The 25,314-nt window shown below is 44.4% G+C and overlaps 1 protein-coding gene across 2 annotated transcripts in view; it reads left to right on the top strand.

Annotated features, from left to right (window-relative positions):
• DAGLA (diacylglycerol lipase alpha) overlaps nucleotides 1-25,314 on the top strand; it is a 70,972-nt gene that overhangs the window by 14,340 nt on the left and 31,318 nt on the right. The window contains exons 2-15 of one of the 2 annotated variants that reach the window (XM_056526801.1): nucleotides 4,646-4,783; nucleotides 8,239-8,450; nucleotides 8,538-8,639; nucleotides 8,816-8,954; nucleotides 9,036-9,123; nucleotides 15,456-15,590; nucleotides 17,589-17,666; nucleotides 17,749-17,873; nucleotides 19,137-19,293; nucleotides 23,169-23,252; nucleotides 23,345-23,422; nucleotides 23,852-23,932; nucleotides 24,672-24,814; nucleotides 24,904-24,972. In XM_056526801.1, the coding sequence (XP_056382776.1) occupies nucleotides 4,689-4,783; nucleotides 8,239-8,450; nucleotides 8,538-8,639; nucleotides 8,816-8,954; nucleotides 9,036-9,123; nucleotides 15,456-15,590; nucleotides 17,589-17,666; nucleotides 17,749-17,873; nucleotides 19,137-19,293; nucleotides 23,169-23,252; nucleotides 23,345-23,422; nucleotides 23,852-23,932; nucleotides 24,672-24,814; nucleotides 24,904-24,972 (1,586 nt within the window). In that variant the 5' untranslated portion in view covers nucleotides 4,646-4,688. Of the gene's footprint in view, nucleotides 1-4,645; nucleotides 4,784-8,238; nucleotides 8,451-8,537; nucleotides 8,640-8,815; nucleotides 8,955-9,035; nucleotides 9,124-15,455; nucleotides 15,591-17,588; nucleotides 17,667-17,748; nucleotides 17,874-19,133; nucleotides 19,294-23,168; nucleotides 23,253-23,344; nucleotides 23,423-23,851; nucleotides 23,933-24,671; nucleotides 24,815-24,903; nucleotides 24,973-25,314 lie in introns of both variants that reach the window. The other variant, XM_056526800.1, reaches the window with a different exon arrangement.

Below are 25,314 nucleotides of genomic sequence, written 5' to 3'. Positions count from 1 at the left end.
GGACATAATATGCATGTAATTAAAGAGTAGTTGGCCTGGTCACCACCACGTTAACGGAGAACATGAAGGGGGATTAGACGATGACCTTGGTAGTAAATCTTAGAAGGATGGAGCTACTTATCTCTTCGCACCACAAGTAGGTGAGGTGTGGAACCTTTGATCCTATGTTTTCACTGAGAGATAAGCAATGCCGGAGATCCCGGATAGCTGCTAATCTCCCATATTAGAAAACATGTATATATGGAAATTCAGGGAGTGGATCTTTATGAGGTGGTTCAGGGTAATGGCTGTCATATGAATGCAATACTTGGTGTCCAGATAAGGCTTAGTGTTACATATGCCCTAGGCTCCGGCCTGGAAAGGGTTAAAAGCCTCTCGAAAATGACGGCACACCGCATTGAGCCTATTTACACCTGCTACACCAGGCAAAGATCAAACTGTCAATATTGATCTGAAAGTCAATAGTCCAGACATGGCAGAGACGGAGAGCGCAGCGCAGGACAGATGAGACCACGGCAGGTACCGGAGACGTCTGATTATTGTCTGGGAATACGCGGCTCTGGGGTTCGCTGCTTTCCATGGTGAGGTCATAAGGTGCAGGTATTCGAGTCAGGTTGGAATTGAGACTATTTGAATAGCTCTAGTAAATCAGCTTTTCTGTTTTTTTATAGGATCTGTGTAGTCATGCCTACTCGCAAAATCCAGAATATTAAGGTTTGACCGTGTCCCCCCCCCCCCCCCAGAAACGGAGATATTGGCTATTAGGTTGGGTCCTCCCTACAGAGAGCTGCTGTCACCATGACACGAATACAACACAATGGTCAGGAAAAAAATCAATTTTGGTTCATTGACCCGAGAACCTAGTGTAAAGGAGAGCAAAAATGACCTGAGTGCTGTTGACCCCCCCCCCCCCAAAGAAAAAGCACCTTTATATCTCGGTTGTCTTTGCACAGTGATGATATGCTTATTTTCCTCTATATAAACATACACAACCTACAATAAACCTTTAATACACACATTTAGTTACATGCTATTTTTGTCCTGTCCGTTCCAGAATACAAAGTAAGAAACGCTGCCTATCCGATCCGTCTTCCGCTTTGAGCTGTATGAGCCGAGTACAAAGTTCCAGAAAGCAGGTTATGTAACAGAACAGGGCGGCCAGATGTTCCCTGTCCTGGAATAAAATGAGGTTGTAGGAATTAAGAGGCTGTGTAGGTTCTACAACTGTTCCACAAGCGAAGGGTTAACTGTGTCCAAGGAATTCTTACATTTTGGCTGGATTTACAGGCGTTTGTAGAAATAAATCTCTGCATGGAAATAGTCAAACCTTTTCTTCTTCTGGTAAATGGTGATCACAGGGAAATTCTGATTCTTGCAATACCGAAACCTCTACGGGAAGTGCTGTGGGAGACAACTTAAGGGGAAATCCATCAGGTTGGAATCAAAATCTTAACCCCTTTCGTTTTTTTCCACCTCATCTTCTAAAAAATCATAACTCTTCTAATTTTCCACCTATAGACCCATATGAGGGCTTGTGTTTTTTTGAGCCACCAATTGTACTTTGTAATGACATCAATAATTTCACCACAAAATCTATGGCAAAACAAAAATGATTTTTTACCGTATATACTTGCCTATAAGCCGAGTTTTTCAGCACAATTTTTCGGCTTATACTCTCCGCCTGTTCAGTGGTCTTCAACCTGTGGACCTCCAGATGTTGCAAAACTACAACTCCCAGCATGCCCGGACAGCCATCGGCTGTCCGAGCATGCTGGGAGTTGCAGTTTTGGAACATCGGGAGGTCCGCAGGTTGATGACCACTATGGCCTTCGTCCTCATCAAGACAATGAAGCAGGGGATGATGACAGGGTGATAATGACGGGGGTCTGGATGATTACATGGGGGGGATGATTTATTTCACACCCTAGGCTTATAGTAGAGTCTTTTCCTAGGTTTTTGGGGTGAAATTAGGGGCCTCGGTTTATATTCTTGGGGGGGGGGGGGGGGAGAGTGTATTGGACGGGGCACAAGGCATTAAGATGGAGCGGGAGAGGGATAATGGCGGCGGGGGTGAGGGGGAAGTAATAAAGCACAAGGAATGACATTTTAATGCCTTGTGCTTTATTTCTCCCTCATCCTCCCTCCGCCATTATCCCTCTCCCCTTCCATCTTAATCCCCTTGCGCCATTCCCCCTTCCTATGATCCCCTTTTGCCATATCGGATAATAATGGCACAAGGGGATTAAGATGGAGGGGGGGGGAAATGGCAAAAGGGGAATAAGATGGAGGGAGGGATAATCAACCCCCCTCCATATTAATCCCCTTGTACCATTATCCGATATGGCAAAAGGGGATCAGAGGAAGGGGGAATAATGGTGCAAGGGGATAAAGATGGAGGGGGAATAATGGTGCAAGGGGATAAAGATGGAGGGGGAATAATGGTGCAAGGGGATAAAGATGGAGGGGGAATAATAACGCAAGGGGATAAAGATGGAGGAATAATAACACAAGGGGATAAAGATGGAGGGGGGGAGGGTTGATTATCTCCCCCCCCCCCCCCCACCTTCCATCTTTATCCCCTTGTGTTATTATTCCTCCTCCTCCTCCATCTTTATCCCCTTGTGTTATTATTCCTCCTCTTCCTCCTCCATCTTTATCCCCTTGTGTTATTATTCCTCCTCCTCCTCCTCCAGCTTTATCCCCTTGTGTCATTATTCCTCCTCCTCCTCCAGCTTTATCCCCTTGTGTTATTATTCCTCCTCCAGCTTTATCCCCTTGTGTTATTATTCCTCCTCCATCTTTATCCCCTTGTGTTATTATTCCTCCTCCATCTTTATCCCCTTGTGTTATTATTCCTTCTCCAGCTTTATCCCCTTGTGTTATTATTCCCTCCCTCCATCTGATCCCCTTTTGCCATATTGGATGATAATGGGACAAGGGGATAAAGATGGAGGGGGAATAATGACACAAGGGGATAAAGATGGAGGAGGAATAATAACACAAGGGGATAAAGATGGAGGAGGAATAATACTTTCAGCCTTTGGGGGTACAGTCTCCAAAAAGGTTGAGAACCACTGGTCTAAAGGGTTAATGCCGGGCATTGGCCGATCGCAGCTGTCCGGCATTAGCCACGCATCCTTTTGGATAGGGAATAAGATGTCTAGGGGTGGAGTACCCCTTCAAAGGTAATTAGTACAGGCTGGAACTGGGGTAACCTATACTCTAAAGCTGCTGCCATTGGCTGTAGCATCGTGTGGACAGTGTACACGGAATCATTGCAGTTCCTGCAGGGGACAATGGAGTAGCAACGACTTTTTAAGAACTTTAGGGCTTTTGTGTTTGTCTTACCCTGGTTTCACCCTGTAATAAATGTTTTTTTATTTTTTATCCTGGAAAGCCCATTTAAAGAGAGGTGCAGGAGAGGTGCATAGTACAGTCTAAGGCCCCTTTCACACTATATAATTTCTCTGTTTTAAAGACCAGTTATAATGTTCCGTTCAGGAAACCCTTAAGACCATCCGTTAAAGGGTCGTTACAAAATCCCATCAAGTCTATTGGAATTTGTGATTGGCCGTTATGACCTGTTAATGTAGGTTATGAATAACGGACGTTATTTTGTGACTGGAGAAAATTAGGGCATGTACCATTTTTCTCCAGTCACAAAATAGCGTCCGTTATTAATAACCTACATTAACGGATTATAACGGCTAATCACAAAATCCCATAGACTTAACTGGAATTTTGTAACGGACGGTTACATTATAATGGGTCTATAAAACGGAGAAATTCTCAAGTGTGAAAGCAGCCTAATAAAATGAGGGGGGGGTGGGGGGAGGGGGGTAGCCTGGTGATCAAACTAGCTGAGAGAACCAGAAGTAGAGGGAGGATGGAGCTGTCTGTACGGAGGATGTGGGACACCGCAGGCGGCTGCAGTGGTTTCTGAATGGGGTGATGGAACTTCAGATAAGCAGTCTGGGGAATAGATAAGCTCGGAAGACTGAAATCACTTTGACAAATGCTAGAAAACCCCAAGCAATAATGCATGAAGCAGGTGGACGTGTGACAAAGGGATCTGTTACAGCAGGTGCTGCGGCTATGGAAATAAGCTGAGGAGGGGATTGGAATGGCCAGTGGTGGGTGCTGATGTGAGTAGGAACAGAGGCCCCTTGTTTTATAGCGGTAGCCAACGACTTTACTGTACATTCACTATTGTTCTGGACATGGCTTGTGGCGGCAGAAGAAGCCCATGCCCGATCCCTGCTCGTTGGAAGCTAAATGTATAGACACATACAGCTATGAAAGGCCAGATTGTAAGCTCTGCAGAGAAGACTGATGATGTAATGTCTAACTAGTTTAATAGTAATATTTAACTATTACCATGCCTGGGAGGCATATAAAGAAGGTAAATACATCTCTCCATTCTATGTCTATTTACATCAGCTAATATCTCTGTTCTGTCGGCTTTCCTAGTTGTACACGTCTAGAGAACTGAGCTGAACGTCCATTCAGGGCACCAGAAATGCCTGTGAATAGGCCATGTGTGCCCAGATAATTTAGTCTAGACCCAATTTAATATATTATTACTAATATTGGTAATACTTGCAGCCATCTTGTTATCTATAACCTTTTTTATTTTTCTTCTCAGATAGTAAAGGCAGGCCGCGGTGACGTAGTGCTTGCTGCTCACCATGCCAGGGATTGTCGTGTTCCGCCGGCGCTGGTCTGTGGGCAGCGATGATTTGGTGTTGCCGGGAATCTTTCTCTTTGTACTGCACAGCACATGGTAAGTAAGAAGGTTTATCCTCTAGACCTGATAATCTCTCGCCTGGTAATCAGATCTTTATTCCTGAGAGCAGATAGAAATAAGTGACCGTGACTAAACCGGCAAAGCACATAAGGCAATGATAGGATCACCAAACCTAAGCTGACCATGATATGGTGAACACGCAAATTGATATTTCCTGTGAACAATTGTTTAGTATCTTATGGGTCCACACAAGTGTAACATGGGTGCATTTTTACATCCCTTTTACAATACGTTCTGGCCTGAGCAAGGGTCTGTGGATGACCTGAACTCATCGTGGTGATCTTTTAAAGTGATCTATCTATGATGCTGTCAGTTTGCGTCATTAGACCCTCTGTCAGGTCGGGAATTGTGGTTGTATTAGGGTACCTTCAAACGTGCGTATTTTTGTTGCACATTTTGCTACCCATTGAAGTCAGTGGGCAGCAAAATCTGCAACAGAAAATCTGCAGCAGAAAATACGCACGTGTGAACACACCATTAAGGAGGTGAAAATGCACTCATAATATGCCTGTGTCAAACTGGCCTTGCTAATGTGGTGATGACAGCCCGGAGAAATGTTGAAGTGTGAATGGTAAATGTACCAACCAAAGGGGCAGAGTTCCATCGGTCAGATCAGATTATGTTGAGTGCTGTAGATGTCACAATTCTTGTAAAATCATCAGGATGGAAAACAATAATTCTCTCTAGGCAGCATTAATAGAAGAATGTGGTACTGGGCAACTTGAAATGTTACTGTAATTTTAGAAAGCTTTTGACATGTTGCCCAGACATTTCAAAAGTTGAGATTACTCTTGGTCTGACTCCTAAGACCCTCTGCAATTGAGTTATAACCCAGGGAAGTGTGCGCCAATGTGAGTTACTCCCCCAGCTGTCAATTAATTTTGACCTTTTCCTTCATAAGACAATGCAGTAAAAGGACTAATTTGCTGGCCAGTGAGTGGAGCACACTCCCGCGCACTCCACCAGCTTTTATTTACTTAACGGGGTACTACGCCCCTAGACATCTTATCCCCTATCTAGCACCTGGCGTTCGTTTAGAACGCTTGGAGCGGGTGGCGGGAATCTCAATGCCACAGCACGCGTGATGTCACACCACTCCCCTCACTGCACGCCCCCTCCCATAGACTTGCATCGATGGGGCGTGGTGTGATGTCACGTGGGGCGTAGCTGACGTCATAACCCCCCGCCAACGGATCCAAGCGTTCAGAGCAAAATGTTCCGAATGCTGGGGCAGCGGAGTACCCCTTTAAGGCTAGGTTCACATCAGCGTTGTGCTCCATCCTATTCGTAGTCCATTCGGGTCGGGGCACAACAGACTCTGCTGAGTCCAGATAGGTTCCATTGACTTTAAATGGGGTCCTTTGGATTGTAGGAGTTGAGTGAAGTAAAAATTTCATCACAAGTTCTGTATTTTTAACAGACTTACCCAGCGAAGCTCCTCTGAACAGAGCACAACACTGATGTGAACTAAGCCTATCTTGCCTGGAATTTGAGAGAGCACTTTTCCCTCCTCCTGTAGTCATCTTGGTGCCTTGGAAATCGACCACCTGCTTTCAGTAGCAGCGGGGACAGAGAGGTGACATCACTCTCTGCAGGCCTTCATGAACACAAGGCTCCCTACTGCTCTGCCCTACTGTCTGACAGCTTCAGACATAATGCATATGTTATGGAGCTGTTAGACACAGAAGTGAGGCTGAAATAACCAGCCTCTTGCCCCACAAGGTATAAGAACAACGCACTTGTTCAGAGCAATGTTTCAGCAGCAGTGAAGTCACAGGAGTGCTGCTGGCCAGGAATGTGAATCAAAAATGTAAAAGCCCGGAAGAGTGAGAGGCACAGGAGCCACAGCAAGGTAATCAGACGAGATGGGACAACCCCTTTTAAAGGAAAACTGTAGTGGTATATAACTTCTATAATCTCCTGTACAGGGCCTATACGGCAGTATATAACTTTGGATAGAGAATAAGTTATATACGACTACAGTTTTCCTTAAAGTAAAAGCATATAACATACTATCATTTTATGGGGTGAGAAATCCTACTTAAAATCGCTTCTAAGACTTGTATCTAGGTCTTACAAGTAATATATAGTGGATTTAGTATTTTATTTGAATCGTCAGTTTTTATCTTTCTTGGTGTGCAACGTTCATATTTGATAGGTCTCTGCAGATTCTGCTTGGCATTGAGGTGATAATGACTTTATTGTAATGACTTTGTGATGGTTACATAAGTTTCGGACAACCATGGTAAGAGTTAAAGGGGTTATTCACAGGCTTTTAAAGAGGCTGCGGCATTAGTTCAAGCACTGGACCCTCTTCAGCATTTGCTGCAGTCACATTGGAGCTTGAAAACACTGTTCTATTTGGTGAATCAAGGTATTAGCGTTGCCTTATTCACCTCAGCTGATTGGGTGGGTGGCAGGTGTTGGACTTTCTCTAGCTATACTGATGGCCTCTCCTAAGAATAACAAATTCTCAATTTCCCATTCAGGCTTTCGCCCTCATGGGACTAATTTCTCAAGCTCGGGAACCCTATTTTCTTAAAATGTAACTTTTATTGTTATTTCTATTTAAAAAGTTTTAGAAATTGTAAGAAACCAAAATTATAATGTGGGGTAAATCCACAGACATTGGGTCAGTATAGGGTTGAGTATTGTGCTCATTCCCATTTATAATTTGTATTTCAGTTGGATGTGTAGCTCCTAGCCAGGATGCTACTTATATTTCCACTTGGGGTATTTCTATTTACATCCAACCCTAATAGATAATTGTACTGAACCCAATGCTGCTGTTTAAAACATATTGCACTGACACCCCCCAACGTTTCGCCGGCCGTAACCGGCTTTATCAAGTGTCGAGGTGCAAGTGGCATGCTGGCTAGGAGCTACACATCCAACTGAAATACCAATTATAAATGGGAATGAGCACAATACTCAACCCTATACAGACCCAACATCTGTGGTTTTAACCCACATTATAATTTTGGTTTCTCACAATTTCTAAAACTAAATAGAAATAACAATAAAAGTTAAAGTTTAAGAAAATAGGGTTCCGGAGCTTGGGAAATTAGTCCCATGAGGGCGAAAGCCTGAATATATTATCCCTGGGAAACACCTTTTATGGGTAATTTGGATTTATAATCTCCTAAGAATAGGCCGTCGAGTTTTAAACCTTCTATAAATCCTTTTAAACAGAGTTTGAGTAGTGGCCATTATGTGTCTCCAGTGTGGGGGAGATTTATCAAAACCTGTCCAGAGGAAAAGTTGCTGAGTTGCCAATAGCAGCCAATCAGATAGCTTCTTTCATTTTTTTTTAAAAGACCTCTGAAAAATAAAAGAAGCGATCTGATTGGTTGCTATGAGCAACTCGGCAACTTTTCCTCTGGACAGGTTTTGATAAATCTCCCCATTCATCTTTTAATTCTTTCTCACAGGTTTGTTATCCTATCTGTGGTTCTCTTTGGACTGACCTACAACCCACACGAAACATGTTCCCTGAATCTGGTGGATCATGGGCGTGGGTATCTGGGCATTTTGCTCAGCTGTATGATCGCAGAGGTGGCCATCATCTGGCTGAGTATGAGAGGGGGAATCCTGTACACTGAACCTAGAGACTCCATGCAATATGTGCTTTACGTCCGGCTCGGTGAGTTAGCATTAAAGACAGACTTTCCCTTGGCATGTCTGATGTGGAAACATATTTTCCATTAACGCTGTCTTCCATCCCTTGTAGCAATTCTGGTGATTGAGTTTATTTATGCCATCGTTGGTATTGTCTGGCTCGCTCAGTATTATACATCCTGCAATGATGTCACCGCAAAGAATGTTACACTGGGTAAGAGGAGTCAAATTCTTTACATGATCCCCCTTATAAAGAAAGTGTGTGTTTAATGATGCGTATATCTGTAGTTAATATACTTATATATACTTATTCATTTTTTTATGATCATTTTCATATTCTTTCTTGCCTGTGCCTCATTGTTTTACCCTATTACTATTGTGTGTGTATAGGGATGGTAGTATGTAACTGGGTGGTCATACTCAGTGTCTGCATCACGGTTCTCTGTGTGTTTGATCCAACTGGAAGAACCTTTGTGAAACTGCGTGCAACAAAGAGAAGACAAAGGAATTTGCGCACTTACAACCTGCGGTAAATAACATTTCACCCCCTCCCCGAATGTGTTCAATTTCTCTTGCTACAACTTCAGCCTCTTTTACTTTGTGGTCTTAGGCACCGCCTGGAGGAAGGTCAGGCCAGCAGCTGGACCCGTCGCTTGAAAGTCTTCCTATGCTGCACGCGCACAAAGGACTCTCAGTCTGTAAGTACAGGTTGATGTGCTAAAATTCCTATTATCCACTATTCAATAATCCAAGACAAAGTCATTTATCAAAAATATTTCTTGGTCTATTTTTAAATAGTATGCTGTGACCTAACAGTGGGTGTCTGACTGCTTGAATGTCCACCCACCTTGATCACTAATTTTCTTTACACAGTAAAGCCCCCAACCACCTACTATGCTGGGAACCTCAACACAACTTCACGTGAAGCTTTGTGTCAGATCTGCTGCTGTGCAGGTGAAATGCCCACTGGAATTCTTACCCTTCATTCTCTGGATCAGTGGTGTCCAAGAAACAGAATTTGAGACAACTGCAAATTTATTAAAAGGGGAAGACCTAAAATCTTGCATTGCCATAAGTATAAAGACCCTTTACTCGGTACAGTGTTAGTTCCTTTGGCAGAGGTTACAGCCCCCAGTCTTTTTGGGGATGATGCCTCAAGGTTTACACACCTGGATTTGGGTTTTTTCTGCTATTCTTTTCTGCAGATCCTCTCTAGCTCTGTCAGGTTTGGTGGCACCGTCAGTAAAAGCCATTTTCGGGTCTCTGCAGAGATATTCCCTTGGGCTCAAGTAAGGGCTCTGACTGAGCCACTCAATTCACATTCACAAAGTTGACCCTAAATTACTCCTGTGTTGTCTTGTCTGTGACCTTAGTGTGGTTGTCTTGGTAGAAGGTGAACATTTGGCCCGCTCTGAGGTTTAGAGAACTCTGGATCAGGATTTCACGAAGACCATTTAGGTTTCCGATAACCCTGACCAGTCTCCCTATTCCAGCCACTGAAAAAATACCACGAACAGCATTATGCTGCCACCACCAGGCTTGAATTGCTGAAGTGATGATTGACCTTCTGGACATCTCTCCAATCTGCACACAGGATCTTTGGAGCTCAGCCAGAGTAGCCATTGGGTTCTTGGTCACCTCTTTGCAGGGCACTTGTCCCCTGATTACTCAGTTTGGTGACATAGCCATTTCTAGGAAGAGTCCTGGTTGTTCCAACTTTCTTCCATTTAAGAATTATGGAGGGCAATGTGCTCCACTCAGTGCAGCATGTGTCTTTCTAAATCCTGTCTTATAAACTGAATGTACCTGAAAGCCCCAGAGCTAAATTTCAATTGTCATAGCAAATCATCTGAAAACTTATGTCCATGGAATATATTTTTTATATTTTTTTTTAAATAAAACTGCAACATTTTTAAAATCTGTGCTACACTTTGTCATTATACCCCTTTTTTGAGTGCAAGTTGATGACGGAGGGAATTTTTTTTTTTTTTCTTTGGAGAAGGCCTCAACATAAATGTGAAAGGACCTGAAGCACATTGCTCCATAATGTCCTGCTGGCAGATCAGACACCATGTTCAACGAGCCAGGTTCCTTTTAAGAAGGACTTTTCTGCAGATTGCTAGTTTTATACATTGTGCTGCCGTACAATATCAGGTTGTGGATTTGGTGTTGCTAAAAAAGGAATGTGGCCTGGGACTGTCGTGTTCTTCCAGAGCTCACCTGGTTATCTAATATTAGAAATGTAGACAAAACCTTTGTGTGTGAGCCGTAGAGGAAAACCTTTCCCGAAGAGATTTAGGAATCTGACCTACTTTGTGTGATAGAATCCCTTATGGTTTTGTTGTAAACAGTATGCAGATGAATCTCGGACTAGAGCTACTGTCACCTAAATGTTTTCTTAGTCTATTATTTGTAGTTGTACTATTATGAAGCAGCACATAGGGCTTTACATATAGGTGGCTATCGTGCTATTGCCCATTTAGTGTTTTCTACACAGATCATGTGCATATTATATTATTTAATTAGAAATTCAGTATTATCACCATTACACATCTAAAGGTGAATTTTTTTATTTTATTTTTATTTTTTTGCGTTTGCGGCCATGTGACTTGGTCATAGCTGAGTTTGGCTATTGGCGCTGCTATTGCAGAAGAGATGAGTGTTCAGTGCAGAACATCATGTGATCTATTAAAGCCTCATTTCCAATATAATTAGAGGAGGCTATAAAGCATTACTGGCAGAAGTAGCACTTATTTGGCCCTCCAGGGAACTACTACCATCCCCAGTGTAAAGAAACCATTACCTGTTTGTCTTTTCTCCTGCAAGGCTTGATACAGAAAGCTGTATACTACTGTAAGTCACGTTATAGTTAAACTAAAAATTTTGTTTTTGCGCAGAAGGAATGTGCTCACCCCCACCCCCAAAGTTATGTTTACTTGGTCCCTGCCTGTCTAAAGATCAATTTTTATTTGCATTGTAACTGCCTGTTTAGGTCCCAAGCAGTGCAGAGGGATGGTCATGCACTTATCCAGTAATAGAAAAAGAGCTAAAATGTCTTCTAAAAACAGAATCGCACCTGTCCTCAGGTTGTGTGTGGTATTACAACTTGGTTCCATTCACTTAAATGGAGCTGCAATACCACACACAACCTGAGGACAAGTATGGTGCAGTTTTGAAATTATTTGAGCTGTGTGTTGTGCTGTTCCTCTAACCCATCCCGTAAAGATATATGGATAAGTTGATGTTACTATTGCTTTAGTCAGTAAGTGGTGACCCTGCATCGTCTCTTCTCTTCTCATTATCAAGAGGAATGGTAATACCCAGTTGTCAATTTTTCATATTTCCAGGGAGAATAATGTTGGAGCAGCACAATGCAATTACAAAATAGGATGTTCTAGAATTATTTTGTAGGTAATTGTAAGTATTTATTGAAGTAACCTATCTGGAGGAATGTCTGGTCCTAGAGCATTGTGTACACCCAGCAAGGCTGGTAGAACGGGTTTTGAGTAGACCTTTCATGCCTTTCCAACAATGAGGCTTCTTCAGTCCCCAACCTTTAACTGTTCTGGGAACAACACACTTGCGGCAGACTCTTATTGTTTTTAATGGGACTCGATGCACTCCCTGTTCACACACAGAATTTCCATGACTGAATATATATCACCTCACAGGACATCTACAAAGAACACGTCAAATTATACCGGAGATACATCTATGACCTGTTTTTCCCTATGGGACGGACCACCAGAACTTATCAATGAATTAATCTACAAAATCAACAACAATAATTGGGGGGGGGGGGGGGTCAACCTTACCTCCAATCACTCACCTGACAAGATAGAATTCTTAGACCTTGAGATTCAGAACAAACTTGGAAAAATCACCACCATCACCCATTTCAAACAAGTGGACTCCAACAGTCATTTACCATTCAACAGCGGCCATCACAAAAAATGGAGGACTAACATACCATAAAGCCAGTACAAAAGAATCCGAAAAAACTGCACAGAAAATAATGACTTCAAGACCCAAGCAAAAATACTACAAGAAAAAGGCTATCCGAGACCACTCCTCAAAGAAGCATACAACAAAACCAAAGACCTCACACAAGAAGATAAAACCAAAACGCAATGTGACTGAGAATGATCCTCCACTAAGCAATAACTTCATCACCACATACAACTTTGCCCATAACCAGATCCAGACCATACTCCGCAAACACTGGCACATTTTACTGGCTGATCCCCTCTTAAAAACCGCACTACCAGAAAGACCTAAAATCACATACCGCAGAGCCCCAACACTTAGGAGCATGATCGCACCCAGCTGACTAAAAACGACACTCACAAAAAAACAACATACCTCTAAAACCATCGACGCACCAAAAGGGTCCTACAAATGCTGCACAAAAACTTGTCTCTGCTGTAATGCCATCTGCCACAAAGAAGAATTCTTCACGAACTCTACATCGGTTGAGAGATTCCCTATAAAATACCATCTAACATGCAAATCCAGCTTTGTAATTTATGTCATCTCCTGCGTCTTTGGCAATAAATATGTGGGTAGAACCACCCAAATCTTCTCTAATTTCTGTGTTTGTTTAGTCTTAAGTGATGAGCGAACTTCCAGTAATTCGATTGATTACAAACTTCTCGGCTCGGCAGTTGCTGACTTTAGCCTAGAGAGTCTCCTAGTACTGTGTCCACCTTTTCCAGCCCACCGGAGCACCTGAAAGCTGAAATAATTTTATGCAGGATAAGTCAGCAACTGCCGAGCCGAGAAGTTTGTGATGAATCGAATCACTGTTACTTCGCTCATCTCTAGCAGAAATAACCTCAAGAAGAAATTTCTCCTGTAACAAGACACTGTGCCGAGAAACACCCGGACACCAAAGACCCAATCACAATCTGCCCTCTAGACCACATCCCCAGTCACAATACAAACCGATTTCAAAGTATTGTCAAAAGATCTTCAATCTGGGAACGGTCCAACCCCTTGGTCTCAATGAAGCTACAGAACTCATAAATAACCTCTAACGCTCCAACCTACCCCAGCCACTGGTCCACCCCTGCCCCACCTTTCCCCCATGTCTTAATGCCCCCCCCCCCCCCTTAACATCCTTGCCTAGTCAGTACATCCCACCTGCTACATATACTAATACCAACCAATTCAGTTCCTTTTGTACATCATTTTTTACACCGCTATCCACCAAAATAATTTCAGATTCATCCTAAACTGTAAAACATCGTCACCCTAATACTCTATCTACATTCATACAGACAGCTATCTAGCTTTTGACTCTGCTGCCACCTAGTGACCAGAGTAGTTTCTATGTACTCACGATTAGTGCTGGGCGATATGACCAAAAATGAGTATCGCGGTATTTTTCTAAAGTATCACGGTATTTCACGGTATTTTTTTTTACATTGAGACTTGCATTGAGGTGGCGTAGCGGAACTAAATGGGCTTTTGGAACTAAATGATCTGAACACTGGGGCAGTGGAGTACCCTTTTAAATAGATGTAACAAACAACCCTACAGCCTCCAGCTGTTGCAAAACTACACCTCCCAGCATGTTGGACTATATAGTAGTGTATACTATAGGTTAGTGTTTCCCAACTAGGGGTGCCTCCAGCTGTTGCAAAACTACTACTCCCAGCATGTTTGACTATATAGTAGTATATAGTATAGGTCAGTGTTTCCCAACCAGGGGTGCCTCCAGCTGTTGCAAAACTACTACTCCCAGCATGTTAGACTATATAGTAGTATATAGTATAGGTCAGTGTTTCCCAACTAGGGGTGCCTCCAGCTGTTGCAAAACTACTACTCCCAGCATGTTAGACTATATAGTAGTATATAGTATAGGTCAGTGTTTCCCAACTAGGGGTGCCTCCAGCTGTTGCAAAACTACTACTCCCAGCATGTTAGACTATATAGTAGTATATAGTATAGGTCAGTGTTTCCCAACTAGGGGTGCCTCCAGTTGTTGCAAAACTACTACTCCCAGCATGCCCGGACAGCCGTTGGCTGTCCGGGCATGCTGGGAGTTGTAGTTTTGCAACAGCTGGAGGGCCTACTGTAGGTATAGTATATTATACAGACCCCTGTCCATCCCAGAACCCTGACTCACCTTCCCAGTTGCTTCAGGGACCGTCAGGGGAGGGTGAGCCGGGCCATCCATCCTTCCTGTAGTGTCCGGCGGCATTCCGGGTGGAGGGTGAAGGGGTCCGGGTTCTCCTTCTTCTCCGGGGGTCCTCTTCTCCACTCCGGGCAGGCTCCGGCCCAGCAACGCTGCATAGACTCCGCTGCGCAGTGACGTCCGTGCGCAGCGACGCACCTGACGTCACGGACGTCCCGGCATAGCGGCGTCTATGCAGCGTACAAGGCCGGAGCCTGCCCGGAGTGGAGAAGAGGACCCCCGGACCGGTTCACCCTCCACCCGAAATGCCGCCGGACACTACAGGAAGGATGGATGGCCCGGACCCCCCCCCCCCATTACGGGTAAGTTTAATTTTTTTTTTTATTGACTCGGAGGGTGGGGCCCGACCGGTATAGCGGTATGGGCAAAAATCCATACCGTGGGAGAAAAAAACAAAACTGTATCCGGTTCATACCGGTATACCGCCCAGCACTACTCGCGATACATTAGTCATTTTCTTTACCCACGGTAATTTACCTATATCTGCCAATCATCATTGGCACACAATTAACCCACTGACCTAAATATGCCTATTTCAATTAAAGTATGTCAACAAAGCTAAAGTTCATTACCCCCTCCCGGGATCCTATGCATGCGACTTGCATGCTTGTTGATCAAAATGTATACTAACAACCTGTTAGTGTTTAAAACTAATAATACAAATGGTGGAGGTGCGGCTGTGTTTCCGTTTCTTGGTCTGGAAAACACTGCATTTGATCTTTAATACCTTCTGAGTTGGAGTAGATCTCGGTCTTGCCAAGCACCTGCCTGTGATATGTAATACAGTGTTGTAGAATATGTATACCAAGCACGTTCTGCCTTCTCTTTCAGGATGCATACTCAGAAATAGCCTATTTGTTTGCCGAGTTTTTCCGAGATCTGGATATTGTCCCATCTGACATCATCGCCGGGTTGGTCTTGCTGCGTCAAAGGCAGAGAGCAAAGCGTAACGCAGTTCTGGATGAGGTGAGCTCCCCACATTTATGGGGTTTTCCCAGGATATGACATACATTTTTGATAGATGCAGGTCCCCACCTATGAGGGGTCTGCACCTATCTTAAACTTAAGGGCTACCTTTGGCCTGGCAGCAGCCACTGGAGGTGGTCAGGAAGCCAAAAATTACCTAGCAGGCTTTTTATTTTACATTGTTCACGTAATGTGCATAAAAGTAAATGGTAGGGTTATGGAGATGGGGCGTAGGTGCATTCTTAAGATATGGGTTAGGCTGCATACACAACATGATTCTGGGATATTGCAGCCTAATCCGGTGTGAGAATTAAAAAACTTGCTGCTGCCGTATCTATTGACCTCATTTGTTTCAATAAGCCGTTCCGCTCATTTTTGGACCAGATCTGCCGTACAGCAGACCATTGTTTTCAGTCCGGCAACAAAAACTGATACAGTCCATAAATGAGCTGAACGGAGTCACTAGCTGACTTTGTACGGCTCATTGAAATTAGTGGGGTGTGGCACAAGTCCAGCGGGGATACGGACGGTTTTGAAATTCTCCTGCCGAATCAGACTGCTGTATCCCCAAATCATGATGTGACTGCAGCTTTATTTTGTGGATGAGCCATAAATGCCTAGAGGGGGGGGGGGAATAATTTTAATGCTTGACATAAAATAAATTGGACAGGTAGAAGTACAGGATATCCCAGTAAGTTGTGTGTGTGTGTGTGTGTGTGTGTGTGTTTTTTTTTTTTTATTTTATTTATTTTTTTTTTTGCTGGAATTTCCCATATAATGTCATCTTAAAGGGGTACTACGGTGGAAAAAAATTTTTTTTTTCTAATCAACTCGTGCCAGAAAGTTATACAGATTTGTAAATAAATAAATTACTTAAATTTGAAAATCTTAATCCTTCCAGTACTTATCAGCTGCTGTATAATACAGAGGTATAGTTCTTTTCTGTCTGACCACAGTGCTCTCTGCTGACATATGTCTGTGTCAGGAACTGTCCAGAGCAGGAGAGGTTTGCTATGGGGATTTGTTCCCGCTCTGGACAGTTCCTGACATGAACAGAGGTGGCAGAACACTGTGGTCAGACTTGAAAGAACTACACAACTTCCTCTGTAGTATACATCAGCTAAGTACTGGAAGGCTTGAGATTTTTAAATAAAAGTCATTTACAAATCTGTTTAACGCATTGGCACCAGTTGATTAAAAAAATTAAAAAATTCCACCAGAGTACCCCTTTAATATGTGCAGGAATGGTAGCCAAAGGCTTTGTGTGGTAGTCAGGTCAAGTCACATACTGCAGAAACTTCATTGACTCGACTACTTTTACCAACTCCTACAAAACTTCTGTACAAATTATTTCGGGAATTTTTGTTTTATGAAAACCCCCAAAAGATCGTTAGATGTATTCTTCTTCCAGTGGGAAGGATGATTCAGTGTCTCTCTGTTTGTGATAACATGACTTACTGTATGTTAGGAATATGTGAATTTGATACAACTGAAAGACGTATGGTATGGTAGGTTTCTAGTGGAGAATTCGAGGGAGACCCCCATTGGCTTGGTAATGATAGTGATAGTAAAGAGAACTTTTCACCAACTTCATGCAGCCTGAACCACAGTCGAGTCATGTGGTCAAAGTCAAGCAGGTGGCTCCCAACAGCTCCACCCCCACCCACCGGCCTTGACTGATAGATCTAAATCTGTGTTGGATATAGGGAGAACTTTATCAATTAAGACTAGTGAGGAGGGCAGAAGCCACCAGGGTCTGCCCCTAAGACTTGTGGTTCATGCAGCATAAAAAAATAAAATCACTGACTGTCCTTAATACACAGGCTTGTCATGTGCCCTTACCTCTTTCACTATAAAGTGACCGACTACAAATATATAATGAAATATTAACATGTGCGGTAAAAGTCCTACAGCATAAGGGTTAATGTAATGGAAAGGGAAGTTATTGTCTTTTAAGGTCAGATATTCTATAGTTTTCTCTCTATTTTCTGTTTTCAGGCTAATAATGATATATTGGCTTTCTTGTCTGGCATGCCAGTCACCAGAAAAACCAAATATCTGGACCTGAAGAATACTGTGAGTATTACTGCTTTTCTATCTCTCTATATGTCTATCCTTAGTCCTATCTCCTCACCATGTCCTGTCTTTTTTACTACAGCAAGAGATGCAGCGGTACAAGGAAGTGTGTTATTACATGTTATTTGCACTGGCAGCGTATGGCTGGCCCATGTACCTCATCCGAAAACCAACATGTGGCATCTGCCGATTGGCGGGCGCTTGCTCGTGAGTTTTCTTCTTTTCTTTTAATACTTTTGATATGCTATAGCCTGATGTACACATGGGACAATTTATTCTGTGCATAAGATGGAACCAAATTGCGGACTAATTTCTAAGTGAGATTCCATTTCATAAATTGAAACATTAAAGGGGTACTCCGCCCCTAGACATTTTATTCCCTATCCAAAGGATAGGGGATAAGATGTCTGATTGCGGGTGTCCCGCCACTGGGGACCCCCGCGATCTCAGCTGGGGCACCCCAGACATTCGGTGCACAGAGCAAAGTTCGAAGTACCGTATGACTGACTATGCAGAGCGGAGTCTCATCACGGTCACGCCCAGTTTGACTCACGGCCATGCCCCCTCAATGCACGTCTATGGGAGGGGGTGTGACTGCCGTTACACCCTCTCCCATAGACTTACATTGAGGGGACGTGGCCGTGACATCACGAGCGTCCGGCACTGCACCTGACGCTCTAAACGAATGCCGGGTGCAGCAGGTAGCTGTGGACCACCGCGATCAGACATCTCATCCCCTATACTTTGAATAGGAAATAAAGATGTCTAGGGGCGGAGTACCCCTTTAAAGTGTACCTGTCATCAAACCATATTTGCTAAACTAACTCAGATTATATTCCCTTATTACTCCTAACACCCCTCCTGCCCTTAAAAATTTTTTCAAAGCTTTAAAAAGATCTGTATCATACCTTTCCCTTTGCTCACATTGTGTGAGCTCCGGGCAGGTGAAAGTGGGCATTCCCCAGCAGGCGCAGTGTCACTGAAGCTTGCGAGAGCTGGGCCTCACCATGCCCCGCGCACACATCCTGAGTTTGGACTTCTGCAAGTCCAAACTAACTGTTCGCCTTTTGCAGGGAACAGAACAGAGCCACCTAGTGGCCGTTTTTTCAATAACATATAAAGGTTGAGAATTCTAACAGCAAGTAAATAGCAAAGTGTCTTATAATTACATAAGGAACAATATATTAAAAGTTTAGTTTGGTGACAGGTACTCATAAAATTCAGTGCTTCTATGGAAGAACTCCATGCAAATATATTCACACAGTAGAGTATGCTACAATATTATATATATTTTTTTTTTTTATGCAGTCTCCACATAAAGTAAACATAATGCAGTAATGCCATATTCAGGCTCTTCATGATACGTTTATGTACTTTGTATATATTCCTGTGTTTAGAGTCAGGCCTTTTCTAAGTAACTTGTACCCCCTCCGTTTCTTGTCTCTGTGGTCTTTCTGCCATCTTTAGCAGCTGCTGTTGTCTCTGCTCTTCTCGTCCTCGCTTTGCCCCTGGAGTTACCATCGAGGAGGATAACTGCTGCGGTTGTAATGCAATTGCAATAAAACGTCACTTCTTGGATGAGAACATGAACATGGTGGACATTGTGTACACTTCATGTCATGATGCGGTTAGTATTCTATTCTGCTCAGCCTCTTGCTCCTTTCTATGGTCACTTTAAATCTGTCATGGGCCTCATTTATGGAGACATGTATGAGGATAGAACTGTCATGCATAGTAGCCAGTCATGGCCTTCCCTGCAACATGACTGGTTTCCTATTGGTTGCTAAATTTCAGTTTTCTTACAGTGGTCCCTCAAGTTACAATATTAGTTCCAGGACGACCATTGTACGTTGAAACCATAACTCTATGGAAACCTGGTAATTGGTTCTGAAACCACCAAATTGTCATACACAACTAGGAAAAAGGGAGGATTAAAAAAATTTAAATACCGTATTTATCGGCGTATAACACTCACTTTTTAGGCTAAAATTTTTAGCCTAAAGTCTGTGTGCGTGTTATACGCCGATACACCCCCAGGAAAGGCAGGGGGAGAGAGGCTGTCGTTGCCCGCTTCTCTCCCCCTGCCTTTCCTGGGGTCTAGGACGCTGCTGTCGGCCCTTCTCACCCCCTGGCTATCGGCGCCGCTGCCCGTTCTGTCCCCCTGACTATCGGTGCCGGCGCCCCATTGCCGGCGCCAATAGCCAGGGGGAGAGAAGGGGCAGCGGCACCCATTGCTGGCGCCGCTGCCCCGTTGCCTCCCCCCATCCCCGGTGGCATAATTACCTGAGTCGGGTCCGCGCTGCTGCAGGCCTCCGGCGTGCGTCCCCGGCGTCGTTGCTATGCGCTGAACGGCGCGGCGCATGACGTCAGTGCGCCGCGCCTTGCATAGCAACGACGCTGGGGACGCACGCCGGAGGCCTGCAGCAGCGCGGACCCGACTCAGGTAATTATGCCACCGGGGATGGGGGGAGGCAACGGGGCAGCGGCGCCGGCAATGGGTGCCGCTGCCCCTTCTCTCCCCCTGGCTATTGGCGCCGGCAATGGGTGCCGCTGCCCCTTCTCTCCCCCTGGCAGTCGGCGCCGCTTCTCTCCCCCTGGCTATCGGCGCCGGCACCGATAGTCAGGGGGACAGAACGGGCAGCGGCGCCGATAACCAGGGGGTGAGAAGGGCCGACAGCAGCGCTCTAGACCCCAGGAAAGGCAGGGGGGGGAGAGAAGCGGGCAGCGACGGCCTCTCTCCCCCTGCCTTTCCTGGGGGTATATCGGGGTATACACGCGCACACACGCACCCTCATTTTACCATGGATATTTGGGTAAAAAACTTTTTTTTACCCAAATATCCTTGGTAAATTGAGGGTGCGTGTTATAGGCCGGTGCGTGGTATACCCCGATAAATACGGTAAATAGTAGATAACCAATACAGAAAAAGCAAATCCTTACATATAAAAGTAAAAAAGAGCTGCTGGGAGCTGTAAATCACTGTCTATGTAGAGGACAGGCGCTTCTTCAGGGTCCTGTACACAATGTTCTAAAAAAGTAAAATGGAGCCGCCCTTACTTGGTGTCCAAAGGAGCGGCTAACCCTGGCATAGGATAAGTGGTTCTGAACTACTGATACTGAAGGATCACTGTATTTTATTTCTACTTGGTTTTTAATGTTTCTATCATATCTTAGCCTCTGTAGAGATCCTTTTTAAATGAGTACAATGGCTTTAAAAAAAAAAAAAAAAAAAAAAAAAATTATTTTCTTTTTTTATTAACCCTCCGTGCCTGGGCTGCAAAATGAAACAAAACAAATTTTAACTCGCCTGCCTACGTTCCCCCGTTGCTCCGATGTCTGTGTCTTGTTCTCTGTTCCCTTTCTTCTTCTTCCGCTTCCTGTTGGGTCAGTGAGTCACGCTACTCTCAGCGTATCACTGGCCGCAGCAATGTCCCGCTGCGGCTGGTGATAAGCTGAGAGCAGCGTGACTCATGACCTGCAGGAAAGCGGAAGAAGAAAGGGACCGGAGAACGGGATGCCGACATTGCAGCAACGAGGGGGTCAACGTAGGCAGGTGAGTTAAAGTTTTGTTTCATTTTGCAGCCCGGGCACGGAGGGTTAATAAAATAAAAATAAAAAAAAGTGCCGGAGTACTCCTTTTTAAAGGGGTATTCCAGCCAAATGCATCTTATCCCCTTTCCAAAAGTATAGGGGTTAAGATGTCTGATCACTGGGGGCCTGCTGCTGGGACCCCCACGATCTCTGCGTAGCAACAGCATTCTATGCGGGGCTGAGTCTCCAGTCTTGGAAACGTCTTTGTTTCCGGGACTGGAGACATGATTTCACACTACACCTCCTCATGACGTCACAAGAGATCAGGGGGAGTCCCAGCGGAGGGTAGGGTCACATGTAACGGATCCGCAGCATATTTTACGATGCAGATTCGCCGGTGACCCGACCCATTTTATGCCTCCAGCAGTTGCCAAAACCCGTTCCCCCGTCTCACCCCGCCCCTGGCCTGCTCGCAGCGGCAATCCGCCGCTACGAGTAGCCACACAGGGGGCCTTTGAGTTGGCTAGTGCACTCTGACATTGTGGTGCAGTGTACTCAGACATCGCGGCTGCTCCACGATATCGGAGTTGAGGCCATTTGCAGTGTACATGTCACTACAAAGTAATGTACAGTGTACTTAGACATCGCAGCTGCTCCGCGATGTCTGAGTGCACTTGCCGACTCGCAGGCCCTCTGTGTGGCTGCTCATAGCGGTGGATTGCCGCTGCAAGCAGGCCAGGGGCGGAGCAAGGTGGGGGAACCGGCGTGGCAACAACAGGAGGCACAGAATGGGTCGGGTCACCGGCAAATCTGCAGCGTAAAATACGCTGCAGATCCGTTACGTGTGACCCTACCCTTAAAGGGGGGTTGTCTAGTATTAGAAAAACAGAGCTGATTTCTTCTGAAAACAGCACCACTCTTGTCCTCTGGTTGTATGTGATATTGCAGCTTAGTTCCATTGAAGTGAATGAAGTAAAGATGTAATAACACAAACAACCTGAGAACAGGTGGGTTGCTGTTTTTTGGAAGAAGACAGCTGTTTTTCTAATCCCTTTTTAGATTGTGTTCACACACTGCAGATTTTCTGCATATGATTTTAAAGGGAACTAATCATCAGATTTTACCCTATATAACGTTTGGCAAAGCGTTATATAGGGTAAAATCTTTATTTTCACCATTCCCGGGGGACGCTCCTGCCCCAGGGATGGTGAAGATATTAAGTTATAAACTAGTCACCGCCGCCGCCGTAAGTAGTCACCTGGGCGGGGAGCTCTTCTCATCTACTCCCGTTCTTCGGCCGGCAGCGACGCCCCCTCCGCTTGATTGATGGGCCACGTCATTGTTCCGCTCACTGAACAGACGGAGCAGAGTGATGACGCGGCCCATCAATCAAGCGGAGGGGGCGTCGTTGCCGGCCGAAGAACGGGAGTAGATGAGAAGAGCTCCCCGCCCAGGTGACTACTTACGGCAGCGGCGGTGACTAGTTTATAACTTCATATCTTCACCATCCCTGGGGGCAGGAGCATCCCCCGGGGATGGTGAAAATAAAGATTTTACCCTATATAACAATTTGCCAAGCGTTATATAGGGTAAAAGCTGATGATTGGTTCCCTTTAAATACTCATTGACAAAAGAGCATAATGAACCAAGGAGGAGTTGTTGGAATGACATTGAACTTTTATATATATATATAACTAACATATATTATATATTGTATATATGTATGTATATATGTATGTATATATGTATATATATATGTGTGTGTGTGTGTGTGTGAATGTAGATAATGTGAATGTAGATAGATATAGATATAGAGAGAGACAGAGACAGGGGATAAGATGTCTAGAGGGGGGGGGGAAGTACCCCTTTAAGCAGCTCCTCCGTACTCCTATAGGTACAGTTTAGTACACGGTGCTTTTTGCTCTTCAGCTGTGGTGTATTTGGCATTTATAAGGTATTCTTTCCCTACAGGTTTATGAAACCCCGTTCTTTGTTGCCGTGGATCATGATAAGAAGAAAGTAGTGATTAGTATACGTGGCACCCTGTCTCCAAAGGTATAGGAATACAGACATTTACTTTGAATAACTGATCACTTCCGTGTAAAATGGGAAGAACCTCTGGTAAACCTCTTTCTTTATATTCCCAGGATGCCTTGACAGACCTCACAGGAGATGCGGAGCGTCTGCCAGTAGAGGGACACCATGGGACGTGGTTAGGGCACAAGGTATGGGTCCAAACCCACAGGCTGGATCTCTATGGTGTCCTTATGCCCTAATTCCCTTTATGGAAATGAACATTTATCAAAACCATTGCAACAAAAAGGATCTTGAAACTGGTTGCTATGATTATCAACTTTCCTGTTTTCTGCAGATGACCTCACCCCATCCTGTTCTTCTTCCTGATATACTGACACATTTCTCTCTGTTATGAATTGTTCTTTTGTTTGTGCAGCATTGTGTTGTAAGCTTAGTGGCCCCTGTATCGTCTAACCTTGGCCATCATTATCTTATATTAGTCATGCTTCTGACATCATGCACGCGGTTTTGCAAGGTGCTGTTGCCCTTTGGAATTAGATGACTGATCTGCCGACGTTACCCTCTGTGAGACCCTACTGAGAAGCGATTATGTCATCCTGGTATCTTGCTCTTTACAGGGAATGGTTCTTTCTGCTGAATATATTAAAAAGAAATTGGAACAAGAAATGGTTCTTTCTCAGGCATTTGGCAGAGATCTGGTAAGATATAGACTAGCATTTATGATGTCATCAATTTCAAGTCTCTGCCCATTGGCCCTTATTTACTAAGAGTGTTGTGTAGGTTTCTTTGTGGGTTTTAATTCCCTACAATTTATTTTCCACAGTATTTACTAAGGTTTCCCTACATTTTCCCCTTTCCCTACACTTTGCTTTTTTAAACACCTGCTCTGATCTGTAGGGTTTTCCTCAGCTGAAATCCGCCACATTTTCTGTGGAAACCATAGTAAATATGTTGGGTTTTTGTGAAAATGTCAGGAACATTCCCCTTTTCAGTGACAATGTCCCTTTTCCCAACAGGCACCCCCCTTTTTGGGGTTTTCTTTGCAAAATGGAGTTAGTTGGGGTTTTTCAATTCTGGCGCACAACCCTGCAAAACATGACCGGTTTGCAATAGTAAATGAGGGCCATTGTGTCTATCCATCAGCAGTATTTATTTTTTTTTTAATTAAATATACACATATGGTGTCAGAAAGCTGCCTAGGCTTAGGGGGTCCTAGCTCTTGATCTAGATCTATCGGACACTTATGGCGTATCCTATGGATATGCTATAATTATCCAGATGGGAAGAGCTCTTTAACGGTATATTTCAATGTGGAATGCTTTTTTGGTGAAAAATACGACATGCAAATATTCCATAAAGCTCCAGATAAATTTTCTTATATTTCATAGATTTATCTCCAGCTATGTTTGTCACACAGACTATTTCTTGTGTTCCCAGGGACGTGGAACCAAACATTATGGTCTGATTGTGGTGGGCCACTCACTTGGAGCTGGTACTGCTGCTATTCTTTCCTTCCTTCTGCGTCCACAGTATCCTTCCCTCAAGTGTTTCGCTTACTCTCCACCAGGGGGCCTCCTAAGGTATGCGTTCTGTAATTGTTTTGTTGTACAGGACTGCCATCTAGCTTCACTTATATCATGTCCTGCATACTTATTTCATTTTTTCCCAGCGAGGATGCCATGGAGTATTCCAAGGAGTTTGTTACCTCTGTAGTGCTTGGAAAAGACTTAGTACCCAGGTAAATTTTTTGATGTGTGTTGTTTTTTTTTTATATTCTTCCCCCCCCCCCCCCAAAACCTTTAACCCCTTAAGAACCAGGCTATTTTACACCTTAGGACCCGGCCATTGTTTGAACATCTGGCCACTGTCCCTTTAACCCCTTAAGGACAATGGACGTACTCCTACGCCCCCGTTTCCGAGTCCTTAAGGACCGAGGACGTAGGAGTACGTCCTGTCCATTCCCGGCCCCCCGCCGCTAGCCGGAGGGGAGCCGGTGCCCGATGCCTGCTGAAATCGTTCAGCAGGCATCGCGGCATATCGCCCAGGGGGGTCATTATGCCCCCCCATGTCGGCGATGGCC

The sequence above is a fragment of the Hyla sarda genome, chromosome 6 (genome assembly GCF_029499605.1).
Source record: "Hyla sarda isolate aHylSar1 chromosome 6, aHylSar1.hap1, whole genome shotgun sequence".
Lineage (NCBI taxonomy): Eukaryota > Metazoa > Chordata > Amphibia > Anura > Hylidae > Hyla > Hyla sarda.
This window is presented reverse-complemented; position numbering and strand designations above follow the sequence as displayed.